The sequence below is a fragment of the Rhea americana genome, unplaced genomic scaffold (genome assembly GCF_003343005.1).
Source record: "Rhea americana isolate MKP2758 unplaced genomic scaffold, rheAme1 scaffold_344, whole genome shotgun sequence".
Lineage (NCBI taxonomy): Eukaryota > Metazoa > Chordata > Aves > Rheiformes > Rheidae > Rhea > Rhea americana.
The window spans coordinates 426,728-451,500 of NW_028186473.1; the positions used below are offsets into that span (position 1 = coordinate 426,728).

The 24,773-nt window shown below is 39.8% G+C and overlaps 1 protein-coding gene across 2 annotated transcripts in view; it reads right to left on the minus strand.

Moving 5' to 3' along the window:
- SPTBN1 (spectrin beta, non-erythrocytic 1) overlaps window positions 1–24,773 on the minus strand; it is a 111,601-nt gene that overhangs the window by 7,971 nt on the left and 78,857 nt on the right. For both annotated transcript variants that reach the window (XM_085311576.1, XM_085311577.1), the window contains 15 exons: window positions 22,986–23,076; window positions 18,609–18,755; window positions 16,622–16,885; window positions 15,700–15,924; window positions 15,375–15,464; window positions 14,765–15,043; window positions 13,405–13,535; window positions 11,819–12,023; window positions 11,294–11,668; window positions 8,827–9,071; window positions 8,312–8,450; window positions 7,101–7,185; window positions 4,654–4,850; window positions 3,398–3,510; window positions 2,614–2,677 (listed from right to left, as the gene is read on the minus strand). In XM_085311576.1, coding sequence (XP_085167702.1) covers window positions 2,614–2,677; window positions 3,398–3,510; window positions 4,654–4,850; window positions 7,101–7,185; window positions 8,312–8,450; window positions 8,827–9,071; window positions 11,294–11,668; window positions 11,819–12,023; window positions 13,405–13,535; window positions 14,765–15,043; window positions 15,375–15,464; window positions 15,700–15,924; window positions 16,622–16,885; window positions 18,609–18,755; window positions 22,986–23,076 — 2,650 coding nt within the window. The remainder of the gene's footprint in view (window positions 1–2,613; window positions 2,678–3,397; window positions 3,511–4,653; window positions 4,851–7,100; window positions 7,186–8,311; window positions 8,451–8,826; window positions 9,072–11,293; window positions 11,669–11,818; window positions 12,024–13,404; window positions 13,536–14,764; window positions 15,044–15,374; window positions 15,465–15,699; window positions 15,925–16,621; window positions 16,886–18,608; window positions 18,756–22,985; window positions 23,077–24,773) is intronic.

Here is a 24,773-nt window from a genome sequence, read left to right on the forward strand (position 1 = left end):
AGCAAACTGTACTGTTACAACAAAACAGTTATCACGTACATGAATACAGTTTTCTTTATTGCGACTGAGAGGTTAGTTGCAAGTGCTTTAGTGKCTAGAGATACCGTTGAGGTATTTAAATCATAGCTATTACATGCAACAAGACAGCTGGTGACAACGACTGGAAACATCCCTTTGATTTTCGTAGTGCTTGAAGCAACGTTATATTCAGTTCATCAAGTTAAGTCTCTGTACCACAGCTTAAATAATAGAGACAGATGTGCCTTTTTCAAATGCAAATAAATGACTACATATTCTTCTGGCATAAGTACCATTTTAATAGGCTAAGCCAAAACCACACTCTGTATTTATAATTCTAATGCCTGAAATGATGAGCTGAAGAGATGACTGTATTTATTTTTCTTAATCATAAAAATATAATTTTTATATATGTCTATTAATAAAAGTTAAAAAGTATATATAAATTATTTTTACATACTATTTTTTAGCCAGAATACCTCTGAAGGCTTCCCAGATTGCGAAGTCTGAAGCTACAGCTATATTGCTTTGACAACTGTCACATTCTTAAAGGCACCGAGACCCAACACTGGTGTACATAGTCACCAGATCATTTGCATAATTCTATATAGAATTTTAAAGGCATTAAGAAGCTATATGTTGTTATCCTGATAAAAGAAAAAAAAACATGCATCATGAAGTGGAAAGACAAGTTATAGTAAAAGTACAACAACTGAAGCACATCTTTTCAATCATCTTTCTCACTTTACATACATAGCCAATACAGACCAATTTAGTTGCGCTGCTTAGCTAGATGTCAGAAATCTAAATTCTAATCAACAGTGGCATATTTCACTCCTCAGCTCAGAAATAATATAGCTGTGCACATCTGATGCAATGCAACATGAGATTCAATAAATTGTGGGCTGAAAAGCTTTTATGAAAAGACTGAAGTACAGATGGTGAAGATTAACATGAAAATGCAGAACCATGTTCTGAACATGGTAACAGAATAAAAAAATGAAGCAAACAAATGATRAATAAGGCTGTGGTAACCAATAAGATGATGATCTGGGATGCCCTTGCAGCTCACCTCACATTCCTTGCCATCACTACACATAATTTCCTAAACATTAGAAGGTAAAACAGTCAGCTCATTTAATCATTTAAGCTGAACTGAAATGCTTTATTTAAAGAAAGTAAAACACAGAACTGTTCAATATCCTAGAATATTGACAGAGTCCATGTGCAGACCCAAGCATAACTGGGATGGCGTATTTGAGAGGTAAACTTCTGCTGAAAGGCATTTTCCCCAAAATTTTAGACTGGGATCTGCTCTTCCTGCACAATAATGGTAAGAGCTCTTAATATGCACTGATCTGAGCCTGTCCGAAGCCTTTCCTGCAGTTTTATATGATCTCGGAGRGTGAGGTCTAGAAACATAAGGAAGAACAGTGCTGTTTTTCTCATCACTCTAAGTATTAACTGAAACAATTAGGCTTTTCAGGAAGGTAATGGAGAGAGAAACCAGTTTTCAACCCCTGTGTTGTTTTAAATATATATGTACATATTTACTGGTATTTTTATGGCTGCACATTTAAGATTATTGGCATGCACACAGACTCCACTGGGACACCTCCTATAAAGAAGGAATGAATAAAACACAGATGATTCAGCCTATTTAAATAAAGAGCTTGGATTTTAGATCAATGTGTTTTATTTTGATTTTAAAGAAAAGCATCACAACTTCTCTGTAAGGATCCACACCCTATTCTCATTTATCCCACTGTATCTCCAAAGTCAGTTAATGGAATTACTGTAGTGTAAATTGGATAGGACCAAGGGAAAATGGGGCCCCAAAAATTGCTATGAAGCAAGACCACAGCTTTTTGTAATGCCCAAATATCAATATAAATCTAGTTGCCAATTTTGAATATTTTATTTCATGTTTATTTTTATCCACAGTCAATGAGTCCATTCTGCGTGGAATGTTATACAACTAACCTTAAGGCTTTAATTTTTCCGTAGTTATTATCTCTCCCCTCCCCCACAGCCTTTACCGCCGAGCTCGCTCACGTGTATTATCTTTGGCCTTGTAAATAACTCGCTTGCTAAAGCAGCTGATTTAATAATGTTGCCGTGCTGAAACCTGTTAGTATAACTCGATGCGTCATACCTGTCAGATTCTAGTTCTCTTCTTCATTATGATGTAATCTCATTAAATCTCAATTACTCATAAAAAGGACGATTTAGCTGGAAAATCTTAATACTATTAGCAACATGAAAAACTCACAGTAAATAACATGAAATAAATGTGTCACCTTAAAGCAACTAGGTGTCAGTGGGGAGATTCAAATAAACAAAGATTAAAGTGAAGCAAATATATCTCCAAGGGGCTACTAATTAAATAAAAGTCAATTGATGGGAAGGAAGAGAAAAGCAGCAGGGAAATCTGAAAGCAAAAGATTAAACCAGTACCAGTAAACCATACTGAACAAAGATGTCTTTTGCTGCAAATGATTCTGTATGTCACAGTCCAGACCATGATCGGTCATTGGCTGTCCGTCTGCTAATAAAGTTTTTGTAGTTTTGGTAGGTTTGGGAGCGGTAACTAACCCGTGGAGATTCCTGGTCTGATGGCAAACCATTCTGGGAAACCTGTTCTCCTTTTGTTCCATCCCTGTTGGGAGAGATGAAAAAGTAAAGAAATTATATTAAATTTTTGAAAGGTACCCGTCTCTTTCACCTCACCTCAAAATGAGATTTTCCTATTGAATTTTGCACTCTTCAGAAATGCAAGCTCTTAAAAGACCATGAGTCATATTCTGTTAACAGCACTGTAAAAGTGTTGTCTTTACCAGATTTCCATTTGCAATGATGGAAGCCTACTGCAATGAAGAAAAGTCCAATTGAATAAATGTTAAGTGAGATCAAGACAGGCCTTTTACAACAGTTACCTCACAAACAATTCTATTCCTATCACGTAAGTAATTTTATAAATGTTACCGTTCTATGGATGTGGCTTAAAATACATCTGTAACAGATGCTCGTTAAAGGAGAATCCAGGATTTTTCAGAAATTTTAATTCATAACACAACTGGGTGTATACAGAGCATTCTTACTTTAGAGTCAGGCATGTCTCAGCAGTAGTAACATTGCACCATAATGAAAAATTGAAGCATCAAACTTAGCAGTGAATTCAGGTATCTGTGAAAGGTCCTGTCCCATCAACTACAGTTGGAACACGACATCCACAGAGTCTTCAAAAAAAGACTCACATCACAGAAAGATGCAGTCTTGAGACTCTCCCTTTAAAATACATCTCCATCCTGATGACTCCCTTCTGAAGACCCACACTGCATAGAGTATTGCACTTCAGCTTCCTATATGCTGGGCTTACCATTGCTGCTGGGAGTCTGCATCCTCGGCAACTTTGGGGCTTGGCTCTGGAGTAGGTGGCTGTCTCTTCCGCTCCTCCTCCTCTTGTTGTCGACGTACTTCCAGTAGTTCCAACTGGGAAATGAAAGATTTTTGTGCATATTAAAGAACTGCAACTCATCGTTTTTTTCAGAGTGATTTTTCTAGAAACTGAAAATAATTTACTACGTTTTTCTGAGACACTACTGAAATTAAATTTATCACAATAAAATTTGAAGGCATGAGCCTTTAAAAGTATTAATGATGCAAAGTGTTACASGGAATTTGTCAGTAAAGGTATACAGTATCAGATCCCGTAACATCTAATGAAGTGTTCTGGATAGCAGTTCATTGACCACATTTCTATTCTAATTTATTCAATTAAAACAAAACAAAACAAAAGCATCCCAAGCTACTAAAATATTGAAAAGTGACATCTTCTTCTCTGCTTGCTTAACATACATAGGAATAAAACGTTTCACATCTGAACAGCTAAAATTTACTATCTAAATAAAACCAGCCAGATTTTCAAAGACGCAGAGAAACTCCAATTGACTTCATCTGCAGCTGTGACAGTCAGTATGTGTGAAAAAGCAAGCCATTTCAATCTAAGAGTCTAAAATCAAATTATTCTCCAAAGATGGTAATATTCTCTCTAAAGCATTAATTACTGACATTGCAGCTGTGCTCAAAATGGGGTTTTTGGCTTATCATGTATTTCTAGGGGACAATTCAAATTGTTGCCTTGAAATGGAGCAGTTAAAACATGAGACATATTTGTTAAGCTCCCCTTCCTGCCAGCTTCTCTTTATACTGTCCATCTTTAACTGAAAATCTGTCCCAGTGTTTGGATCCAAGGTCTTCTTTATGCAGAATTCCCCTTCCCTCTTTGCAGTACAACTTGTATGTCAGAGGGCTGGAGGAGAGAGGCCTACTTCAGTTCTTCAATTTGCTTCTTGGTCATCCCTTCTTGACCTAAGACAGCTCTTGTTGAGCTGTAACTAAGGTTATTTATTAYTTGAGCTCTGCCTGCTGGTTCATGAGCTCAAATGAGCTTGAGAAGATTTCAATATTGTTGAGAATGTGAAACTTCAGGCCTTGAGTTAGGCCCAGATTGACCCTCTGCAGGATCAACAGATGGAGATTAGGCTGGTGGTGCTGGCAGTTATTATTAATGGCCACTTGGCAACAAAATCAAGGTGAATGGCCAGAAAAGGTTTTTTTGCCCATAGCACTCACCGTGGTCAGTCTTTCCAGTGCTGCAAATCTCTCATCCCAAGTAGCTGCAGATTTTTCAAATGCTTCATGTCGCTTAATTAACTTTTCCACTTCATCAACACTTTGACCTATCTCACGACTGGATAGGTAGGGTTCCTGTCCCAGCAGCCAGGCCTCAGCCACACTAGCATCTCTTGAAAACTGATGTACCTCCAAAACTGAGCAAAGAATGTACAGATATCAGTGTCATTAATACCAAAGAGGGCACCATGAAGTCATCAGACATCTTCTGAATTTGCTTAAAAACAGCTGAGGAAAAAATGTAAATTTATTTGGCATAAACTGCACTCACTGAAATTAATGATTTAAAGGGCAAAAATTTGTCCTGTTTAGCTTTGCCTTGAGCAATAATAATAGTTAGGGACCACTTTTATTCACATTTCATTTCACAGACTAGTTAATTTTCTAACTTAAATGCATCCTTTTTGCTCTAATTTGCTGTACCTTAGTAATTTCAGAGTAAACGTCTGTTATTTCTTGTTTTTCTTTCTCAGATTAGCCTTGTCTGTGGAACAGCTAGATTTTGGGTTGCAATTCTCTAAGCACATAACATTTTTGTATTTTACACATGTACACAGTGCTACAATCCTAGGTTTTCATAGAACCATAGAATTGGTAGGGTTGGAAGGGACCTCTGGAGATCATCTAGTCCACCCCCCCCTGCTCAGCAGGGTCACTTAGAGCACGGTAGACAGCGTTGCATCCAGGCGGGCCTTGAAGATCTCCAGAGAAGGAGACTCCACTACCTCTCTGGGCAACCTGTGCCAGTGCTCCGTCACTCTCACAGGGAAGAAATCTTCACAGTTGAAAAATGTTCCCACAGCTTTTGTGAATGGAATCAGGCAATTTTGATGAAGAATGTCTTTCAAACACCCAAACTTAGGAAGTCTCCTATGCTGCTGTTGTTAAAGCCTGCTAAGGCTCAGAAAGAAAGTACACACAGCAGCCTAGACCTCATAAAATAATTACACTGCAGTATACATTGCCTTTTCTTCTCTGTTGCTGAGGAGTTTCATGTCCTTAAGAGTGGGATCAGACATGTTGCAGACTTTCTCCTAGCTACAGAGAAATGCTAAGAGTGATCATGGTTTGGACTGGAAAGGGTTATTCCCAAATTGCCCAGGTCTGGGGGAATTTCTCCTTGATTGGGTCTGCCTGGTAACAAGGTCTTTCATAGCTTCAAGACCTTTGCTGAAATGAGGTTTGGAAGGCAGTGAAAGGAGCACCAGAGCACTCTGAATGGCTACTCCTATCTTCCTGTATCCTGGATATCTCAAGGAGAAAAAGAAAATCCTCCCTCATGTTCCAGTATCTTTCAGGAGATATCACCACTACATCAATCACCAGAAGTATGCAGAAGAAATCTCTTGGATCAAGGCAGTGGCTGTAGGTTGAGTGATCAAGCTCCCATGTGATATGGATGTTGCCCCTTTCTCCCACAGACAAATCTAGATGTTATTAGATGAGAAGCATAGCACACAACACCCATGTAAAGTGAAAGTTTTGAGAGGTGCAACAAAGCTTCAAAGCAAAGACACTGTCCACAGTGGCAAGCTCATACAACTGATCTGATTGCTGCTCTGCTCTTGCACACGCATGATTCATTAATGCTATGAAAACATTAAAAGGGATGTCACCTGCTCTAGGGCTGTCAGGTCTATGGACATTTTGAGACCCAAGAAGTGCACAAACCGACAGCTGAAATGCTAGCAATTCCAAGAAGTGAAACTACGGAGTTCAGTAGAAATAATGTGTCATTCTCTACCACTGCAGTGTCGAAAGCTGTTTTAAGTTCAAGAATCCAATTAAATACCCACAGCTGACTACTGCAAAAGCTTCAGACCATAACTAGAGTTACACAAGATCTGTTGAACATGACCCTGGCCATATCCAATACCTTGTTAAAATATTAGGATTGGGTTTTCCCTTCTGGTGTAAGGCTCAAAAGCAGAAGTGCTTAAAAGTACATTTTTTGTCAGTTAACTGCACTATCAGCCTTTTAGCCTCTCAAATGGCACAGTAATGTCACATGCAAACAGATAACTGGGCTGAACTTCTCTGTATTTTTTGTTACTACATTCTCTGTAGGAACACAGCTAGAATGTGACAACTGCAAAATACTGCAAATCTATTTCTTCCAGCCCCAATTCTAGCCTCAATGAAATCAGCAGAAACTCATTTGCGTTTTTATCATACAGAATAAGACCTTTGGTGCAGTTTTTTTACATTACTAGTCCATTATTTTAAATTAGTAGATACGAATTTTACAGTCACTACAGTACGAATACATTTTCAAGCAATGTTAATAAAAAAGTAAATAGCTGTGGGGCTTTTTCAATGGTCACRAAGGTACAGTGAAGAGGTAGACAGATGTGCCCCTGCCCAGAGAAACCCAAAGACATCCTTACTCAGTCTCAGCCACTCCCATCTGTCTTCCCATTTGTCAATCATTTCTTTTCTTTTCTCTGTCAACTGTAGTAGCTTTTCCTTGATCTGGATTTAAGAGGAGAACACAGGACTGTTAGATAAGCATCCGGCAGTACATCACCCCACCACACCATATAAGCTGTTAGCATGAGCAAAAGACATTGCCATTTACTGACAGGACACATTGTGCAAAATTGTCAGGAAGTAACTTAAATATGAATACAGCTGCCTTCTCTGCAAAGTACAAATAAATGACATTTTCTTTAAAATATCATATTTGCATAAGCATAAAGTATTTGTTGAGAACTACAACACCAAAATTATTTGATAAAAACAAGATACTGGACAGGATTTACTTTTGCCAAACAAATCTAAATGGTGCAGCTATGTATTATAACTTCTACTCTTTTTCTAGCAGGTAATTCACAACTCTCTGCCCATGATTGTTACTAAAAGCYGGCAGCTAGCTGTGCTAATAACACTGATAGGCCAGCAGAAGTCTCAATTTATTCTACRGATGAACAGCCTCTCCAGTTTCCAAGCAAATGCTTCTCTGAGGATGCTGCAGTACTCATATGTAATGCAGATGCAGAAAACGTCATCTTCCTGAGTGGGCAGTATCTTAAAGGCATTTGCCTAGTCTCCCTCCACCAAAGGAAGGCAGGAAGGAAGAAAGGCTGAGCCTCTATCCTTTGGCCTAGACAGATCRGAAAATAAATGAAGGCCTTAAGTAGCAGGATATATTTTCTCTTCATATGCTCTGCATTTACTTCCTGAGACACAAAACTGCTGCTCCTGCCCCAGGCAGGCCTCTGTGTATCACTCCAGCTGCCCTCCACAAAATTCAAGCTGCCTCATGACTGTCTCCCCCTTTGCTCAAAGTTGTTTCCAACACGTCAGAGCTTTCTCTCTGCAGAAGCAGAACAACTGCTTCTTTCACATTTCATGCACTGAAAAAGATACTTTAAATTTCAGTGCCAAGCTCAACTCCCCCCAATATGAATTCACATAATTAAATTATACACCAATTTCACAACAGCAACTAAGTGCAGCAGTCTCTAAAGTAACACATGTCATTCTAAATGAGCAGCTAATTAGTCCATAGATTACTCAGTGCAAGCCTTCTGTCACTGAAAAGAAAATCTATAGTCCAGCTGCACTGCAGTGGTTATACAGTCAGTAAGCATAGTACCTCCTCTGATGCATAGTGTTTCCTTGCCAGAAGAGATTTGCCGAGCTCAATGCAGGTAGTAAAGCTGTCGTTTCTGGCATCGATTTCTGCTTTGATACCCTGGTGATTGTTCATTAGTAGTTCAACAGATGAAACATCCCTAAAATGGTAGAGCCAAGGCTCAGAAAAATGTATTCCAAACGTAATAGCTGTTATGATACAGAATTTAATGCCTAGACTGTCTCTGTAGGCCAGGAAGCAAGCCTTTCTTTAAGAATGGCACCATCGTGGTCCAAAGCAGAGGTCAAATAAGCAAATGCATGGGATTTAATCTCTTTGACGGAAATTTTACAATGCAGTTATTCAGTAGAACCCAGTCTCTGCTACACAATATTACACACAAGCAAGCTGCTACAGCATCATTGTGTTTTGTCAGCCTCTCTTGGAATTTGTGGCTCAGTAATACCAAATTTTCCAGATATCCCTCAACTGGCCTGCAGCCTATCTTCTGATTTAAAAGAGAGACTTCACATTACCTTGGCTTCTCTTGGGCTTCTATCTGTCGGATAACATCTTCCATCCAAAGCATGAGATCACGAACCATGCTGAAGAAACGGAATTTGTCTCCCGTATCCACCAGTCTAACCCTGCGGTCCTCACAGGCATCCAATAGCGCTTTCCACGCTTCTAGGACCTCATTTTCCCTCTTCTGGATGTCATCAGCTTTATCTCCAGCATAAGCTGCCTGAAGGCGTGCAGCATCTTCTTGCAGTTGTCTCACCTGGTGTGTTTTTATAAGAGAGAGTTGCATTAGCATTTGGGTACTTTCAAGCATGAGGAGATTTTAGCTGATAATTCATCATCTGAATGGTTTTCTAAAGTAATTGCAAATATATTTGGTCTGTGGATAAAGAAAAAGTTTGTTCTGCCAATAAGTCAGTATATCTCTGCAAGAACGTTTCTTGGAGAAGGCTGTTGGGTCAGCAGGCCTCGAAACAAACACTCAGATTTGCCTAAACCTTGTGTAGAACTTGGTACCAATACAAAGTGACTGTTAAGTTTCAGGGCAAAAGGGGACCATTTTGATCACCAAATTTACTTCCTCTCACATGAGTATTGGGATGTTACCAAGGGAGCTTCTGAATCAAAACCACTCCTCTGGCTCATATAGAGATGATTTTTCAAAAATATAGATAATGATTTCAAATGGTAAAGAATTTGGAAATTCAAGATTATTCTACTATTATAAACCTCTTCTCATTTTAAATGCTCTCTTGAAAATATCAAATGCATTTTCTTGAGCATTTCACATACTTTTCAAGCCAGAAATCATTCTATTGGGTCTATCTCGTTCTATTGGCACTATCTCATTTTTAAAAACAAACAAATAAGAAAAAGCTTGAATAACAAATTAAACATAATATTCAAGCTGCAAGTACAGAAATCACGCCACTCCCATGATACTCCACCCTGGTACTTCTCTGTTTCACCCCAAACCTATCCTAGCTGCTTTGGCCACGATTCTATGCTATAATTATATATTCTTTCATTTAGGTCTTGATTATAATTACTAAATCTTTTTGAGAGATCAGGATTGGTGTTTTGGGAACATCTCTCATTTTATGCATATAATCTATAGCTTCTGGAAATAAAACACTTCTACATCAAATGGTTATTACAACTATCTTTACTCTAGTGTAAACAACTATTTAAATTGCAACAAAATCAAGACTTGGCACACAACTCAGCCATAAAGGCTATCTTTTCTGGTCTACTGGGATAAGTATGAGCAGTCATAACACCCACATTCCCTGGGCAACTTGTTCCTTTCTGAAATTCTCGTTCGGCAGCTGAATATTGTCTCTTGGTTGAGAAGCCCCTGTGCACTGACAACTCTCTTCTCTATCTTCTATTTAACATACCTTGGCTTCTGAAGAATCAGAATTAGATCTAATTTGGCTGCTTCAAAAAAAAATCTTAGTCTGGACTATGCACTTTAAATCTCTTCAGTCTGCTGCTAGGCAGCATCATAAAAAGTGAGAGTTAAGCTGGAAAACCCAAATTCATAACAAAGTCAGAGGAACTTCATGAGGGTCCACAGACTTCCTTTGCCTCTCAGACAGTAGAAAATAAAAATGCCTAGCAGGAGAATTTTTTTACAAGTCTACCAATCTCTGAATTTTTGCACCTGCCCCACAAGCTGTTCTTCAATGGGACAGATTAGCTGTGTCTCATGTTCACAGAGGTGAACACATGGCATAGAGAGCAGCCAATTCTAAGGTGATTTCCAGCACACTTAGTATGAACATTGCCCAAGAATGATGTTAAGAACAGAAAAACCTGAAAATCATATTCTCTGCTACCTCTGTTTTATTTTAAAAATTCTTGACAGATTTAATATCTATTCAATGTCTTTCAGATGCAGCCTAAAGGGACACTATATTAGGTCAAATTAACCTTCTTCTTTGCATGCAAGTCGTTTTCCAACCATCTTAGCCACACAGTGTATTGCTGGTACTACTGCTTGAGGCAGCTAGAAAAAGGTCCTCTGAGGACCAAAGTGCATTACCCTCATGCCTCTCCATCCATTCTCTATTCCTGTCCACACAGCAGGAACATGGTGGGGGCACAGGCTAAGACTGTTGGAGACATCACAGCTTTCTGCTTTACCACAAATCAATACTGAAGTTCTCTGCCTTTATAATTTCTTCTCCAGTGAAGGGCAGTAGATGGAATAATGTTCAACAGATCATTATTTATGCATTCAGAAGGCTGTGTCCTTCTAGAAATCTAAATTAGGGAAACTAATGGACCTGTGCAATGACAGAGAGGCAGAAAAACTGGTAAGAAAATGGTCCATGTGAAGTTATTCTTGCAGAAATAAACTTGCAAAAGCCACTGGCAGCACTCTGCCTCCCAGCCACAGAGGAGCCAAGAGAAGCAGAAGCACTCTGCAACAGGATCCCTACATTCGCAAGCACTGCTTGCTGGTTTGCTACACACCTGGGTGCCAAGGGCCTGGATATCATGCTCAAATGTTGTGTGCATTCTCTGTAGTGTTTCCACTGTGTTTTGGTCTCTACCAAGCTCCTCAGGCAGTTTCTTATGCTTGTCTTGAATACGTCCTAATATTTCCTTGGCATCATGGTAAAATTTGTGCAGTTCATACGAGGCTGCTAGAATCTGTGTTCTTGTGTCAATGAGCTCCAGGAGATCAGCCCAGGCCTCGTTGAGACCGTCCTTCCACTCTGCAATCGTTGCAGCATCAGAATGTCCAGAATTGATGAGTTCGTCTGCCATGTGGTTAACRGTATCAACACGCTCCTGCCCAATGTTTCCAGTGTCTCGGGCAAATTCTCGGAATCGCTCCTGTAGCATCTGAAACACAAAGAACAGACTCATGCAATGATATAGTTAGAAAGTGATCTGAGCAAGCTACACAAACCATCTATGCGTTTGTTTTAACCATCTGCTGTGCGCAGCACCTAGAAAAGGTATGTCAACATGCATTATGTCCAAGGAACTTACCGTTACATGTTCATAATCCTGTCCCAGCTCATGAGATCCTGCAACCACCTCTCTTTCAGCAATCCACTGCTCCAGGTCATCCACCTCACGGTTAAGCTGGAACAGCCTGTGTCTCTCATCCAGCTTGCCCCTTCTCTCTTCAGCTAGATCCTTCAGGCCTGCATACAGCTTATCGACCTTGGACTGGCGCATGCTGATACGCTCGCTGGAAAAACAAAGAGCTTTGAGCCCTCACTATCTTTTACAAGTAATAAAAATAAAAAGGAAAAAAAAATAAAAGAAACAAAAATCACTCTTAGGATATTTAATCTATAGAATGCGTGTCTGCYGTATACAGGAATCTGGCTGAAACACCCTGGACCCATCCTTTGCTGGCACAGCTGACTGCACTAGCTGGAAATCTCTTCTGCCATGTACACATAATAGCTCATGGCTTGAGAAAGTGAAGCTCAGAGCCAAGCTCTCCATTTGTTTGACTACAGATCACACCAGAGTCCTTCCTTTGAAAAGAGGCAGCTCTCCAAGCTGCTGAGGCAAGTAGTGTTCATTTTCATTTAAATTCTGCTTCAAAATTCAGAAGCACTGATGGGTTGCTTACACTCTAAATCTCAGCATTTCCAAAAGTGATTAATGTTTCTACTTGCTATATCTTTTGCTTATTTTTCTTCTGAGCCATATAGCCCTGTCCCATTGCCTTCCCTTTGCCATGTAAAGATTATGTTATTCTAGTACTCAGCCAGCTCAGCCAGGAAAACCATTCTCACTAGAAATTGCAGTGACCACAAGAGAGTGCTTTTGAGTTAAGTAACACTCAAGCTTCTAACAGAGGAAGAAAAAAAACTTTCCGAAGATATTCCTATCTTCAACCAAGGCACAGCAGTTAAATAAATCAGCCTCATAGGCTAATCACCCTTGTAGTCAAAGTCATCAGAGAATTCAGTTTGCTTAGCTGCAACTCTCACAGCAAAATAGCTCTTAAGCTTCTTAAGTACTTTCACTAGGAAAGCCACTTATGAAAGTTCAGATAAATCAACCAATAATGAGATGTTATTGTGTCTATGTTTAAAATTTCAGATTAAAGGCTCTGATTCTCCTGGAACTTCAAAGAAAAGGGCCAGATCTTGGGGACCACTGCTTTAAGACAGAAGAGTAAATGACTAAATCTAYGGTCTGAATATGAAGTTGGCTGATATAAAGTTAACTGCATATAGATTCCTGTCTCTCAGGACTGCTTTACCCCTGTAAGGTTCAAGGGAGCTGACAGACCTGATAATGCTAGCCTATATAAAGTGTACACTAGACAGTTAATGAAGGTACCCAGCAGTATCCAGAATGCAGCAGCTGCATGCACTGACCTTATTCAGGACAGAAAACTGCACTCTGCATCCTAGTTTCCTAAGTTCCTGTCCCTGGCCTAAGCAGGATGATCAATGTGCATGTCAAACTGAATGAAGCTGAACTCAGCTTGCCCTGTACACTCTTCTGAGCTTCTTACTGGTTGCTGCAGTCTGTGTGTCAGAACAAGCCAGTGAGGAGACTGAACAACTGAAAGAATTCATGATACCACTAAAAACAAGAGTTAATACCTTTCTGGGTGATTATCTGCCACCAAAGTTCTGCTGGTCTTTGAAAGCTGGTGCACAGTCTCAGCATAGTCTTCCACAGCCTGTTCCAAAATCTGGTGTTTCTTCAACATGGATACTGCACTCTGTTCATCCTGTAACAGTGACAGCAAATGACAGCCCAGTTCCCCCAGTCCAAGGGAAAACTAATCACAGCAAGTTCATCTTGGTGTGTGAAGAAGGATTTATAAAGAAGGGTTCTCTAGCACAACTTGAAGACAAGTTGTTCTGACAATGGTAAATAAATAGTTGAGTTTATGGTAAATGGTATCCACAGAAAGGAAAATGATAAGTGAAAGGGTGAATGCAAAAACCCCTCTGGGATTCAGAACAAAATGACATTAGCGTGCAGTAAGCACATTGGATTTCCTCTTCTATGAAGCATTTTGTGTGTGTACACAACACTGGTGACTGTCCAGGGCTCAGAAAAACAGAACAGTTTTAGCCATGTCGCTTGTCAGGCTTTTCAACTACAGCCTGGACCAAAGACGAGAAATCCTAAGGAGTCCATACCAAAGGATTCTCCACAAAAGTGCCTGGAGAAATCCTGATCTGAACCTTCAATGTATTGTTATGATAGATAAAAATAACTCCTAATTCTCAATGTTACTTAAAATTGCCAATAAGCCTTCTCAYTCAAACATTCTTCAGGATGAACTATTCAAAAGTTGAATACTCCTTTACATTTGCATCTCTTTGATGTAAAAAAAGAAAACACAAATCCCTGTTAACTGAAGACTGAACACCTGTGGAATGTGTTATATTGGTACAAAGCTGAGTTTTATTTCATCAGGTACTGCATTTATTTAAATAGCAAATAAGATACAGCACACTAACACCTCCTTGCAATATCATATTGGAAAAACAGGAGTTAAACTAGTCTTTGGTATGGGTTTGTTCAGATTTCACTTCACTAGGAGTAAAGGCCAGCCTGTAGCTGGTGACTAGTGGCCTCAATTGACTGAAATATCAAGCCTGAGACACAGACAGGTGCATCGTACTGTTCTCAGCGATTTAAARCCGCTAGAAATTTTGACCTAACTGGATTGTACTGGTAAATCTGTCCTTACAAAAAAGAAAGGCACAGAGATGCTATTCCCTGTCTGAGGCTGCTTCGCTGGCTCAGTACGGCAAGGCCTATTCTCCACACTGTTAGAGATGTCGTAACAGATACAAGAGATGATCACTTGAGATTTCAGAGGGGAATTAAATTTGTTTACGCTATTATTACATTAGTGAATACAATAAATTATGTCACCTTTCCCCCTCTAGCTAAGCAATTAAAACCRAACTGGTGAACTGGTGTCACTATGGAGCTGCTCACCTTGGCTTTCTCTTCTGACATCATGTAGAGCTCCTGCTCACTCATCCAGGCCTCAGCCTCTGCAGCATCAAAATAATACTGTTGTGCTCTGTGAGACTCCTCCAGGCGCTTGTGGCGTTTCTCTGTCTCCTCAATTAGGAGGTTCCACAGTTGCTTCAAGTCTGCAAGTCTCTGCTGAATTGCTTCAGCATTAGGGCTACTGTCTGTGATAATGTTTTGACTCCTCTCAAAAATATCATCAATACGAGGCTGATGTCCCTGGATTTCCTTCTGAAGGGTCTAAATGGGAGAAAAGCAAACTGATGAGGCACTGCACCAAACAAAAAAAAGCAGTGCGAGCCAGAGGCCTCACTTCCAGTGGGGCAGCAAAATCCATGCCATCAGTTCACGCGGACAAAGCAGGGTTGCCTCCTTCACGAGTGTCCTGTAACACACCAGCCCTCTGAGACCACACCATTGCCCCCGGCACATCTCAACCAAAGCATAATTTCACCTCTAGCCTTTACAGCACATAGACTCTTTCCAAACAGAGTCTCATCAAACATCCTTCCTGAATTAGTTAGCACTAAGGAGAAATAGCAGATAAGGAGCTCTAACAGCACCTACTTACTTGATTTTTCTTTATTAGTAGCTGCACAGTCTGGAGGTTGTGTCCATGATCAGTAGAAGTTGCTATAGGCATCCTCTCTCCAACCCACAACTGAAAGCAAGAGAAAAGGAGCACATCAGACCTCAAGCAACACCAGATAGAGCTAGGACAGCAAACAGAGGCTAAGATTCATGAGAAAAGCAGCATTAGTCTAACACRCTATTAAGAGACATGACGGAACATTTATCCAACATTTATCCAAATGATGGAACAGGTTTATTCCAACTTCTTTGATAGCTGGGACATTTTCCTAGTGTCTGGGGAACAGGATTTCTTCTATACTCACAATCTCATCTTCTACATCCCGGTTGAACTGGTGGATCTCTTTGGAGGCCAGCAGGTTTGCCTTTCTTTCATTCAAAGGTTCCAGTAATTCCAAAAATTTCTTTTCTACAATAAGGCGTTTGCCATCTACTTCATCTGTACTCTTCCCCTCTTGACTTAAAGCCTGTGCCTGGCTTTGCAGCTCTTCTATCTCCTTCTTACGAACATCCATTTGATTCTCTAGCATCTAAACAGGAAGAAACATACCAGAAGGACTTGAAAAACAGAGTAAAAACAGTATAWATGACTAAGGAATGACAATAACTTCATAAGAAAGAACAGATGCTGGTCAATAAGGATTTACCACATTAATAATTACTGTAACATTCATATTGCAAGGAACAAGACTTAAACACAGATTCACTGCTTCACAGCTAGGGCCACCTACTGATATCCCTCAGAGTTATGCCTGCTTGTGCAAATGGTGAATTTGGCCAACAGGGCACAGTTGAATCTCTTCTATCAGTCATTCACAAATTACCTTGAACAACTCTGGAGCACAGCCAATTGCATGACTACAGTTTCTTTGCTCCCTGCTGTCTTTATAGTAGGGAACCAGGGACCAACCAGCATTGGACAAGTTTGAATCACAGGTAGGAAGCCATAGACAGAGAGGGACYGACTAGTAACTGCAGGACTACAGCGGAAGACACAATAAAGATAAAAATATGGGGAAGAATGGCAGTGCAGAGGAGAGTCCGCATTCACAAGTTTATGGTTGGTTTGTTTCTGACAATGGTGCTGCTTTTTCATGAAGAAAAATGGACAACAGGAAGAAAGCAATGCAAATAATGTCTTATTCTAAACTGAAAGGATTCCCTCTCTGTCCATTTAAGTGCAGAGATCTGCCAATTTACCCACACTGCAGCCTGTGCTCTGTTTACCTGCTGCTTCTTCAACAGGATGTTGACACTGGTGAGATCTTTCCCGTAGTCGTCYGACTGAATTTGACTCTCCAAACCATTCAACCATTTATCCAAATCAGCACAGCTCTGTGTAAAAAGCTCAGCCTTGTTTGCATCAAAGAGGCGCTGTGCCTTGGTCTGGGTAGTAGATTCAAGCTCTTCCCACATTTGATGAAGCCCTGTCAGCTTTTCCTTCACTACGGCTTCAGTCTCTGGTTTCTCTGCAATGAGCTGCATTCCTTCCTGCAAAGCAAAGAGCAAAGCACACTGGTACCTCCTCAGCAGCACTCACAGCCTGTTAGTTAAATTATTCTGATTAGGAAGCACTCAGTATTCCTCATCTGCTGGCAGCATCAACCACTCATTTTCTATCATCAATTATCCAATGAGTTTTTCCAGAACAACGGCTCCCAGGTCCCTCAGTTGCCAGGAAGAGGGTTTCTTGGCAATGGAAGGTCAAGCAACGCCTCCTTTCGCTCAGGCACCACACGCGTCCCTTTGTGCAAAGCCCTGGGAAGGCCAGGAGGGAGCAGGCTGCCCCATGCCTGTGTGCCAGAGGAGAGGGAACTACAGCTGCCCCACTTAGTGCTCTTACGGTGGAGCACTTAGGCTTAGTGGTGGAGCACTTAGGCTTAGCGCCCCTTGCTGAGGGGGAATGATAGACACCCAGGGTAATGGTGGGAGAGGAAGCTTACGGCACCAAAACTGAACTGTGGGACGGAAGAGGGTTGTATCAGTGTGCTATATCACTTACTGTGGGCCTTCTGGAAATACATCTTGCCCTCCTCAGCCCCTTAAAGCTCACCAGATCATTTAGCTTAATGCCATTCCCAGAGAGAAACAATCTTTGCTGGCGAGYAGGAACCCCGCAACTAGAAAAACACTAGCAGAGCACTCTGACCTAAGATCTCATTTTGTTTTTAGAAAGATCTGGAAATATGTTTGTTATTTCTAATCATGCTTCTATTTCTGCATCTAATAGGCACTCTGATAATGGAAAAGCCTTTTCAGATGTTAATGCTACCCACAGCCCAGCATATTTAATTGGAGTGACCCCTGATAACATTAATACAGTGTTCTTCAGCTGTGCCTTAATACACACCTTTGGTACTTCTTTGCTGCAATCTGTTTTTTCAGAAGTAAAGGATGCGGATGTATTAGCATCACCAAGAAAGTACTTCAAGTACTAAGAACAGCCTTCTAATTATACTATTAAGAGGTATTACTTTTTGCAGATCACAGAAAAGCCTCTAATGGGATACTGAGTGCCAAAGTGGGAAAGGAAATGAGCAATTAAGTTAACTTACACTGAACAGAAACCCATTGTCAGAGCTAAAGATGAGACCTTCTTTGTGTCCCAGAGTTCCAAACAAGAAACGGGGGCAAAAAAATGTACAGCGCATCACAGCATATTAAAGCCTTCAAAGGAACTCCATACAGGGCTGTGAATCCGTTAATTGATCACAAAACTGGCTGTACTTTACCTTCACACATTAAGTTTGCATGTGGAAAGGTAGCTTGATTCTAGTCCTTAAAGAATGAAAACCAACATGACAGCATTGGTGTCTAAATTCACTCACTTTCAGTGATTTGCTCAGCAAGTACTTTTACTTTGTTAGCACTTCGTTAGCTCAAGTTACAACATTTGCTACTTTTACCTTTTGCATATGAAAAAGAGGTTATACCCTCCTMACAGATGAGAAAGACTAGACAAACAAAACTACGGTGGCAAAATAGCCAGTAAGTGTTCTGTGAGAATATCTTGTAAAAAATATTTAACATGAATGAGAAATAAAAATGGGTTAGGAGATGAAATGAAACAGATACTTATTCTACAGGAATGACAACTCTTTTTGCCTTAGCTGAACAGATGATTCAAGGTCCAGTTCTGGAGAGGAATATCTCCTGTCTGCTCATAATCATCTTCAGTAGAGGAGAGGGCATTTTTCAGATATTCTTGAATTACCTTTTCAATCTTCTCCAGCCATTCTTTGTTGGATGCAAGTTCTGCCATAAACGCCTGATGCTTGAGCCATTTGCTGTGCAGGTTCCTTGCCTCATCATAGGACATATCCTGGGCTGTGAGCATCTTTTCATTGATCCAGAGTGAGAGCTGAAAAGGAAAATACACAAGTGTTTGCAACTTCTCAATACACAAGTGTTTGCAACTTCTCAAACACCTGTAGTAGGGGCCCAATGCAAAGTATCAAAATGGCTCAGGAGTAAAGATTCAGAGAGGCCTGCTACAAGAAAGTGACCGAAACAGGAAAGCTGCATGAGATTCAGAGATTATCAATTGATTAACATTCAATTGATCGAGATTCAGGGTTCATTCAAGGATTCATCTCTTAGGCAGTTAAACAGCAGCCATCTGCAATATATAAATAACCTAAGGAGAAAGGAACTAACACCATCATAAGCAAAATCAAATATGCAGGTCTCACTCAGTTCAACCAGAAGAGAATTGGGGATGTGTTTATTGCTCACACTCTATTTTTATATGGCTTTTCCTTTCTGCAACTTTATTCAATGTGCTACTTAGGACTGTGACTTAAATGTCATCCCCACCCCCCTGTGGAGTCTTGCTAACTTCCCASGGACACTGCAGAAGTACATGCTAATGAGATGGAATGCAAAAATCAGTCTCCAGAATTACCAAATAAAGCCCCCATTTTCAGGGAAACACTGCATGAGAAATTCTGTATTTCTACTTATATTGAACATTTTAAAAATAAAGGTGGTTCTGTACTATTTATTTACATTATAGTTGTATCTTTCCCCCATAATCTTTTCTCTGTATAGGTTTCATAAATRAAAAATTTAATCTATTTATTCATCAAATCTCCAATGAGATTTTTGTTACTCAAGACATTYCTTTTCCCATTATGTAAAATCCAAATCTGATTTTGTTCTGATCTTCTGTAAAATATACAGATGCTAAGAATGATTTCCAAATCAACACTGGAGAAAATCAATACTTTAAGAAACAGCTTGTCTACCAAGGGAAATGGAATGTGAAAGTGATCATAGCAGCAAACATCAAATTTCCTCTTAGGATGAAAAATACATTCACAAAAACATTTACAGACCTTGCAAAAAGTTTTGTTTTCTGCATATTTAGAGTCACTTACCCAAGAGGGAAATGTCAAAACAGATTTAAGCTTTGTTTCTAGAATGCCACTTTTGCAATACATGCCATCCTACTTAGCAAGCACCACAATAAAAAWGGGAATCAGAACATAAGCAAGACTCACCCATTCACCACTGTTTACTCTGAATACTTGAACAACAAATTCATTCTACATGCATGAATGTTTTTAAAAATGTCCCTTAAAGGCACTGTTAAGCTCCACAAAAAAGGGAAAAGTTATCAGACCGATCAAAAAACTCCTTGCCTATCTTTCTATCATCTAAATAGAAAAATGATCATCTTAATGAAGACCTCTATAGGCATCAAAGTTTACAGCTGCAGCAGGCTACGGTGCTCCTTAATATTCAAAGGTTACATTAAGGATTACTGCATAACCCTAAATTAGTGGTTGTGCTCCTGCCTTGCTGCACAGAAGACAGATGTTCTTCTCTATAAATTGCAGTGCTTGTCTTGCACKGTTTGCTTTTACTCAGCCACAGCATTAATCCTTCTGAGGATTTAAAAGTGCTTCACAAAGGTAGCATCAGCTCTATTAACAGATGGGGTGAAGTGAGATATATGTGATAAGCAATATACAGTGGTAGCCAGGATAAAACCCACATTTCTGACTTTCAGAATCTTGTTATGCTCCTTCTGATATTACAGAAGTGCAAATAGAGCATTTTCAGGGCAACTATTAAAATCAGGATTTTGAAGTGAATAGAATAGAAATGAATAGAATCACTGGAAACCAGCAAAAGAGTAATTCAGTGAAGGAGTAGATTTAAAAAAAAAAAAAAAAAAAAAAAAAAAATAAAAAAAAAAAAAAAAAAAAAAAAAGTGCCTCAGAATGACACTTGGGATATTTATTTCTCTAGAAAACCACAAGTCAGTTGTTAATGCCTGTACAACTAGACATTAAGTTCCTTCCCATCTTCTGCACTTATACTAAATAATTTTCTTTCTACCATCAACTCCCAGGAGACTACAACACTCTGCAAAGAAAAAATCAGTCACAAACCAAAGGAAAAAAGTAAAAATGAAGAAACCCTTGTAAATGTGGCAGAACAATAAGGGAAGGTGAAAAAGTACCACTGTTRCTCTTCACCGACACTGTAAACACCCAAACTGACACGGTCTATCTCGCTGCGAAAGGTTCATAGACGGCTACRGTGCATGACCAAACCTGCCGCCACACTCACCAAACAGGCAGAAAATTTCTGACATGTGGAGTCTAGCCAAACTCCTCCAGTCTGGCGTCCCTAGAGAAATTAGCCCAGACAGCACTGAGACCTCTAAGCGCTTGCAGGGAACATCAGCTTTAACCTTTTCTAAGGCCTATCATGGAAGAGCAGGTGGCCAAAGAAAACAAAAGGGCAACATTTATCACATCTCTTCTTTGCAGGATTTTGTTGCTGTTCCACTTTATTTCTCTCTCTCAGCCAGTTTATCTAATACATTCATATTTATGAATGTGACAGTCAAACACAGAGCAACACTCCAGTGCTCACACGTGACAGCAGACCATACTATGAACAGCAAGAAAATCTGCTGCGTTTTCCGCCGCCCGCAGCCCTTCTTGCTGCACTGTTGCTGCGAGCACGGTCCTATCGCCTCCTCGGGTGCCGCTGACCCTGCTCGCTACCCGACTCACAAGCCAGAGAGAGGAAGGGGACACGGGCAGGACCTCAGCTCCTTCCATCTTCCCAGGACAGCGGCAGTCCGTGAAGCGCTGGGAGGAGGCAACACTGAGCTCCGAAGAGCCGAGAGCCTGAGGAGCCGAGAGCTCGTGCCTGCGCTGGAGGGGACACGGCCCCTCGCCCAGCCGGGGTATCACCAGGCACCGCGTGTTGCACCAATGCCCGATTCTACGTTTCATTACRTCCATCTGCTAGGAAAGCGATGTCGTCCAGTCAACATCAAGACTAACGTCCTCTCTAAACAAACGAGGGGAACTCATAACATTCTGGTATCTTAATTTCTGTCTTCGAGGCTGTATAGTCGAAGCCCCCGTGCTTTAGTGAACGGAGAAAAACAACAAAAAATGCACTCAGGAAGGCTAGACACTAGATCTTCTACATTTTCCTTTCTCATTCAAAAATACAGAGGAAAAAACAGATTCTAACAAAAACAAACCTCATTCATGCAGAAGCTAGAAGTCCATGAGCCAGAGGGATATTTKTGCTAGAAATGGTACAGAGGAAGGAAGAAGCTGCTGCTAGTAACAGCAGAATTTTTGCTAATCTGTCATGTTTTTACTATTGGGGTAGTAATATTTGAGCCAAGTTAGCTTATGCAATGCAATTCCTCTGCAGGAAGTTAGACTGCTTCTAGGCAACCAAGCAGTAAACATCATTTGCCCAGTTTATGAGYGTCACTTTGTTTTTTCTTTGTATGAACTCTCAGCTGTAGGACAACTCCATTTCAACACACTACAACAACGTCCAGTTTCCTGTAGCTGGCTGAGATGTTCAGTTTATGCATTGGCTCTTGAAATTAAAAATATAGCTTTCACATAGTCATCTTTCTGAAGGTTTCAAATATGGACAGCTAGTTTTTAATACACATCACAGACAAGGCTCTTTAATATCTGCCAGAACTGCATGAAATAACCTGGAAATTACTTGATTAATTCCTCATAGTAAGATCAAGATTATTTCTAACTTTAAATGTTGCCTTTAATGTAAAGAGTCCATATAAGTCACTAAGAAATCTGGAAAGGATCTTTTTTAAATGCCATAATACTTAACAGTTTTAAACACATGCAAACTATCATTAATCCTGCTTCTCTCATATTCCTAGCCTTCTGTTCTTCTAACCAGTGGTTTTCAGAAATCACTTGAAAAAATCTCCTGTCCCCAACCACATACACATACAGAGCCTCAGATAAAAATCTTAATGTAGGAGTTCGGTGCTAATCCCACCAGATTCTACATGATTAATTTATACCACAGCTGAAAATCTTTGCTGCTTATGGCAATTTTCTCCGTCTTTAGCTTACATGATGAAAAGAAAAAAATTAAGATCATGGTAGAAAATAACAGAAAAGATCAACTTTTGTAAGTTTTTTTTTAAATTGTTTACTTCACAGTAGGTATTACTGGATGACTTGACCAAAGAATACTGGGCGTTGCAGTCCTCATCATGTATGGGGGAAGGTGCTCTTCTGCAGGATGGAGTTTTTAAAGATAAAAGTGAAAGGACATAATTTACCTCTTGACAATCCTGAAGAAACTTTTGAAGATCTCTGTTATCCTTCAGTCTCATCAGAAGTTCACTGGCAGCTTCTCGGTTCTTCCTATGTCTATTCAAAAAATAACACACACAAAAAATCCTTGAAATACGCATTTCATGAGAAACCATGATTTGATCATTTCTGTAGCCTCTCTGGAATACAYAGAATGAACAAGTAAGTGGCACATATTTTGCTGCCTTTCAAATGAAGGACATTTTTGAAGCTCAGATTGCCTGTGTTATTTGATGTGCTTATTTAAGTTCAGCATGCATTTGTTTTTGTGACTAGTTAAATACACAGCACAAATTTTGAAGTCAGTGGGGTTTCACGGGAATGATGAACAGAACTTGGCCCACTTCATTCAAGGCCACAGGGTGGTTCATACTGTTTTGCCAGAAAGAAAATCATCTCCAAATTTGCAACAATTAGATCACATGTTACATAGCCCTCAAAAAGCATGTAATTGTTGTAATACTCTTTAATATGCTTTAACTACGACTCTGCACCTCTTTCAAGTGAACTAACCTGCAGTGGTTTATGCAGCCTTCCAAATGCTGTATTTAACAAACAACTCACAGGAAACACATGCATAATTTTTCAAATAGAAGCTTTCTACACCTTGGAATGTATTTCTTGGGACAGTTTAAGAGTAGGCTCATTACAGAGGAAGAAAGAGTTAATCAAGAAACTCTAAATGCATAATTGTTTGTCTCTTGAAAGATGAGTTGTGCTGGCAACCCCATACGTTATTGTGGGTTCTTCAAATGGACACAATACCCTAAAGGCTGATTCCCAAGGCATTTCTGAAAAAGCTTTTGACTGATGCTTCATCTGGAATAGTTACCCACTCCCTTGGTACTTTCATTATTTATGAGGCAATTTAAGTGGAGGAGATAGAATTAAGATCATTTTTATTTATTGCTCATTGTGTACGATTTGTTCATATTTCATAGCACACGATCTTAAGGTAAAATATTGCTGTACTTAATAATAAACTAAGATAAATAAGGATAAAGGGTTGGAAATTATTTTATAGGGTGGTAATTTATAAGATGATCTCAGCATATACTAGTAATAACTAAATAAATCCATGCTAGCAGAAACCTCCAGATGCTCATAATTTACATGTTGACAAGACCTGGATTAAGATACACATTTTTCTTGGTCTAAAAGAAGTCAACAGCAAGCTCTCTGGGATGAAATTACTGAGTTCAGAAATATAAATAATATGGAGGGGCAAGTTTTACATAAAAGTAAAAGTACTGTAGGCAGAGAAATAGGAAGAAAACCCTTTACAGGACCACAAACTGCTTCCCTTTGTCTCAGCAGCTTCCTCTGAATAACCAGGTGACATCTATATATATAGCTGTAGGTCAAGAAAACTGAGTTACAGAACAGACGGTTAGGAAGACATATGTAACCATCGAGCAGGAGTTTGGAATACAAGCCCAGGTAATCTTAAAGTTTTGATAGCTTTTATCTGAGAGAATGAAAAAGAAAGGACACACATAAATTGTGCCTTAGGAAAAAAAAATCTCTGTAATGTTGCTCATCACTGGCTTTAATACCACTCTTTCCTGGCTAGTCTTTGTATGTTTGGGCACATACAGTGCATTACTCAGGTTGCTAAAATGAAGCACGGATTCTTTGGATGATTTTATCATGGTGATTTAACAGATTTGAGGCTAGATTACGTTTTAAATTCTTAGGTGTTTTGGAGAGGACATAAGTTGTGAAATCAAAAGGAAAATTTTCATGGCACTGAA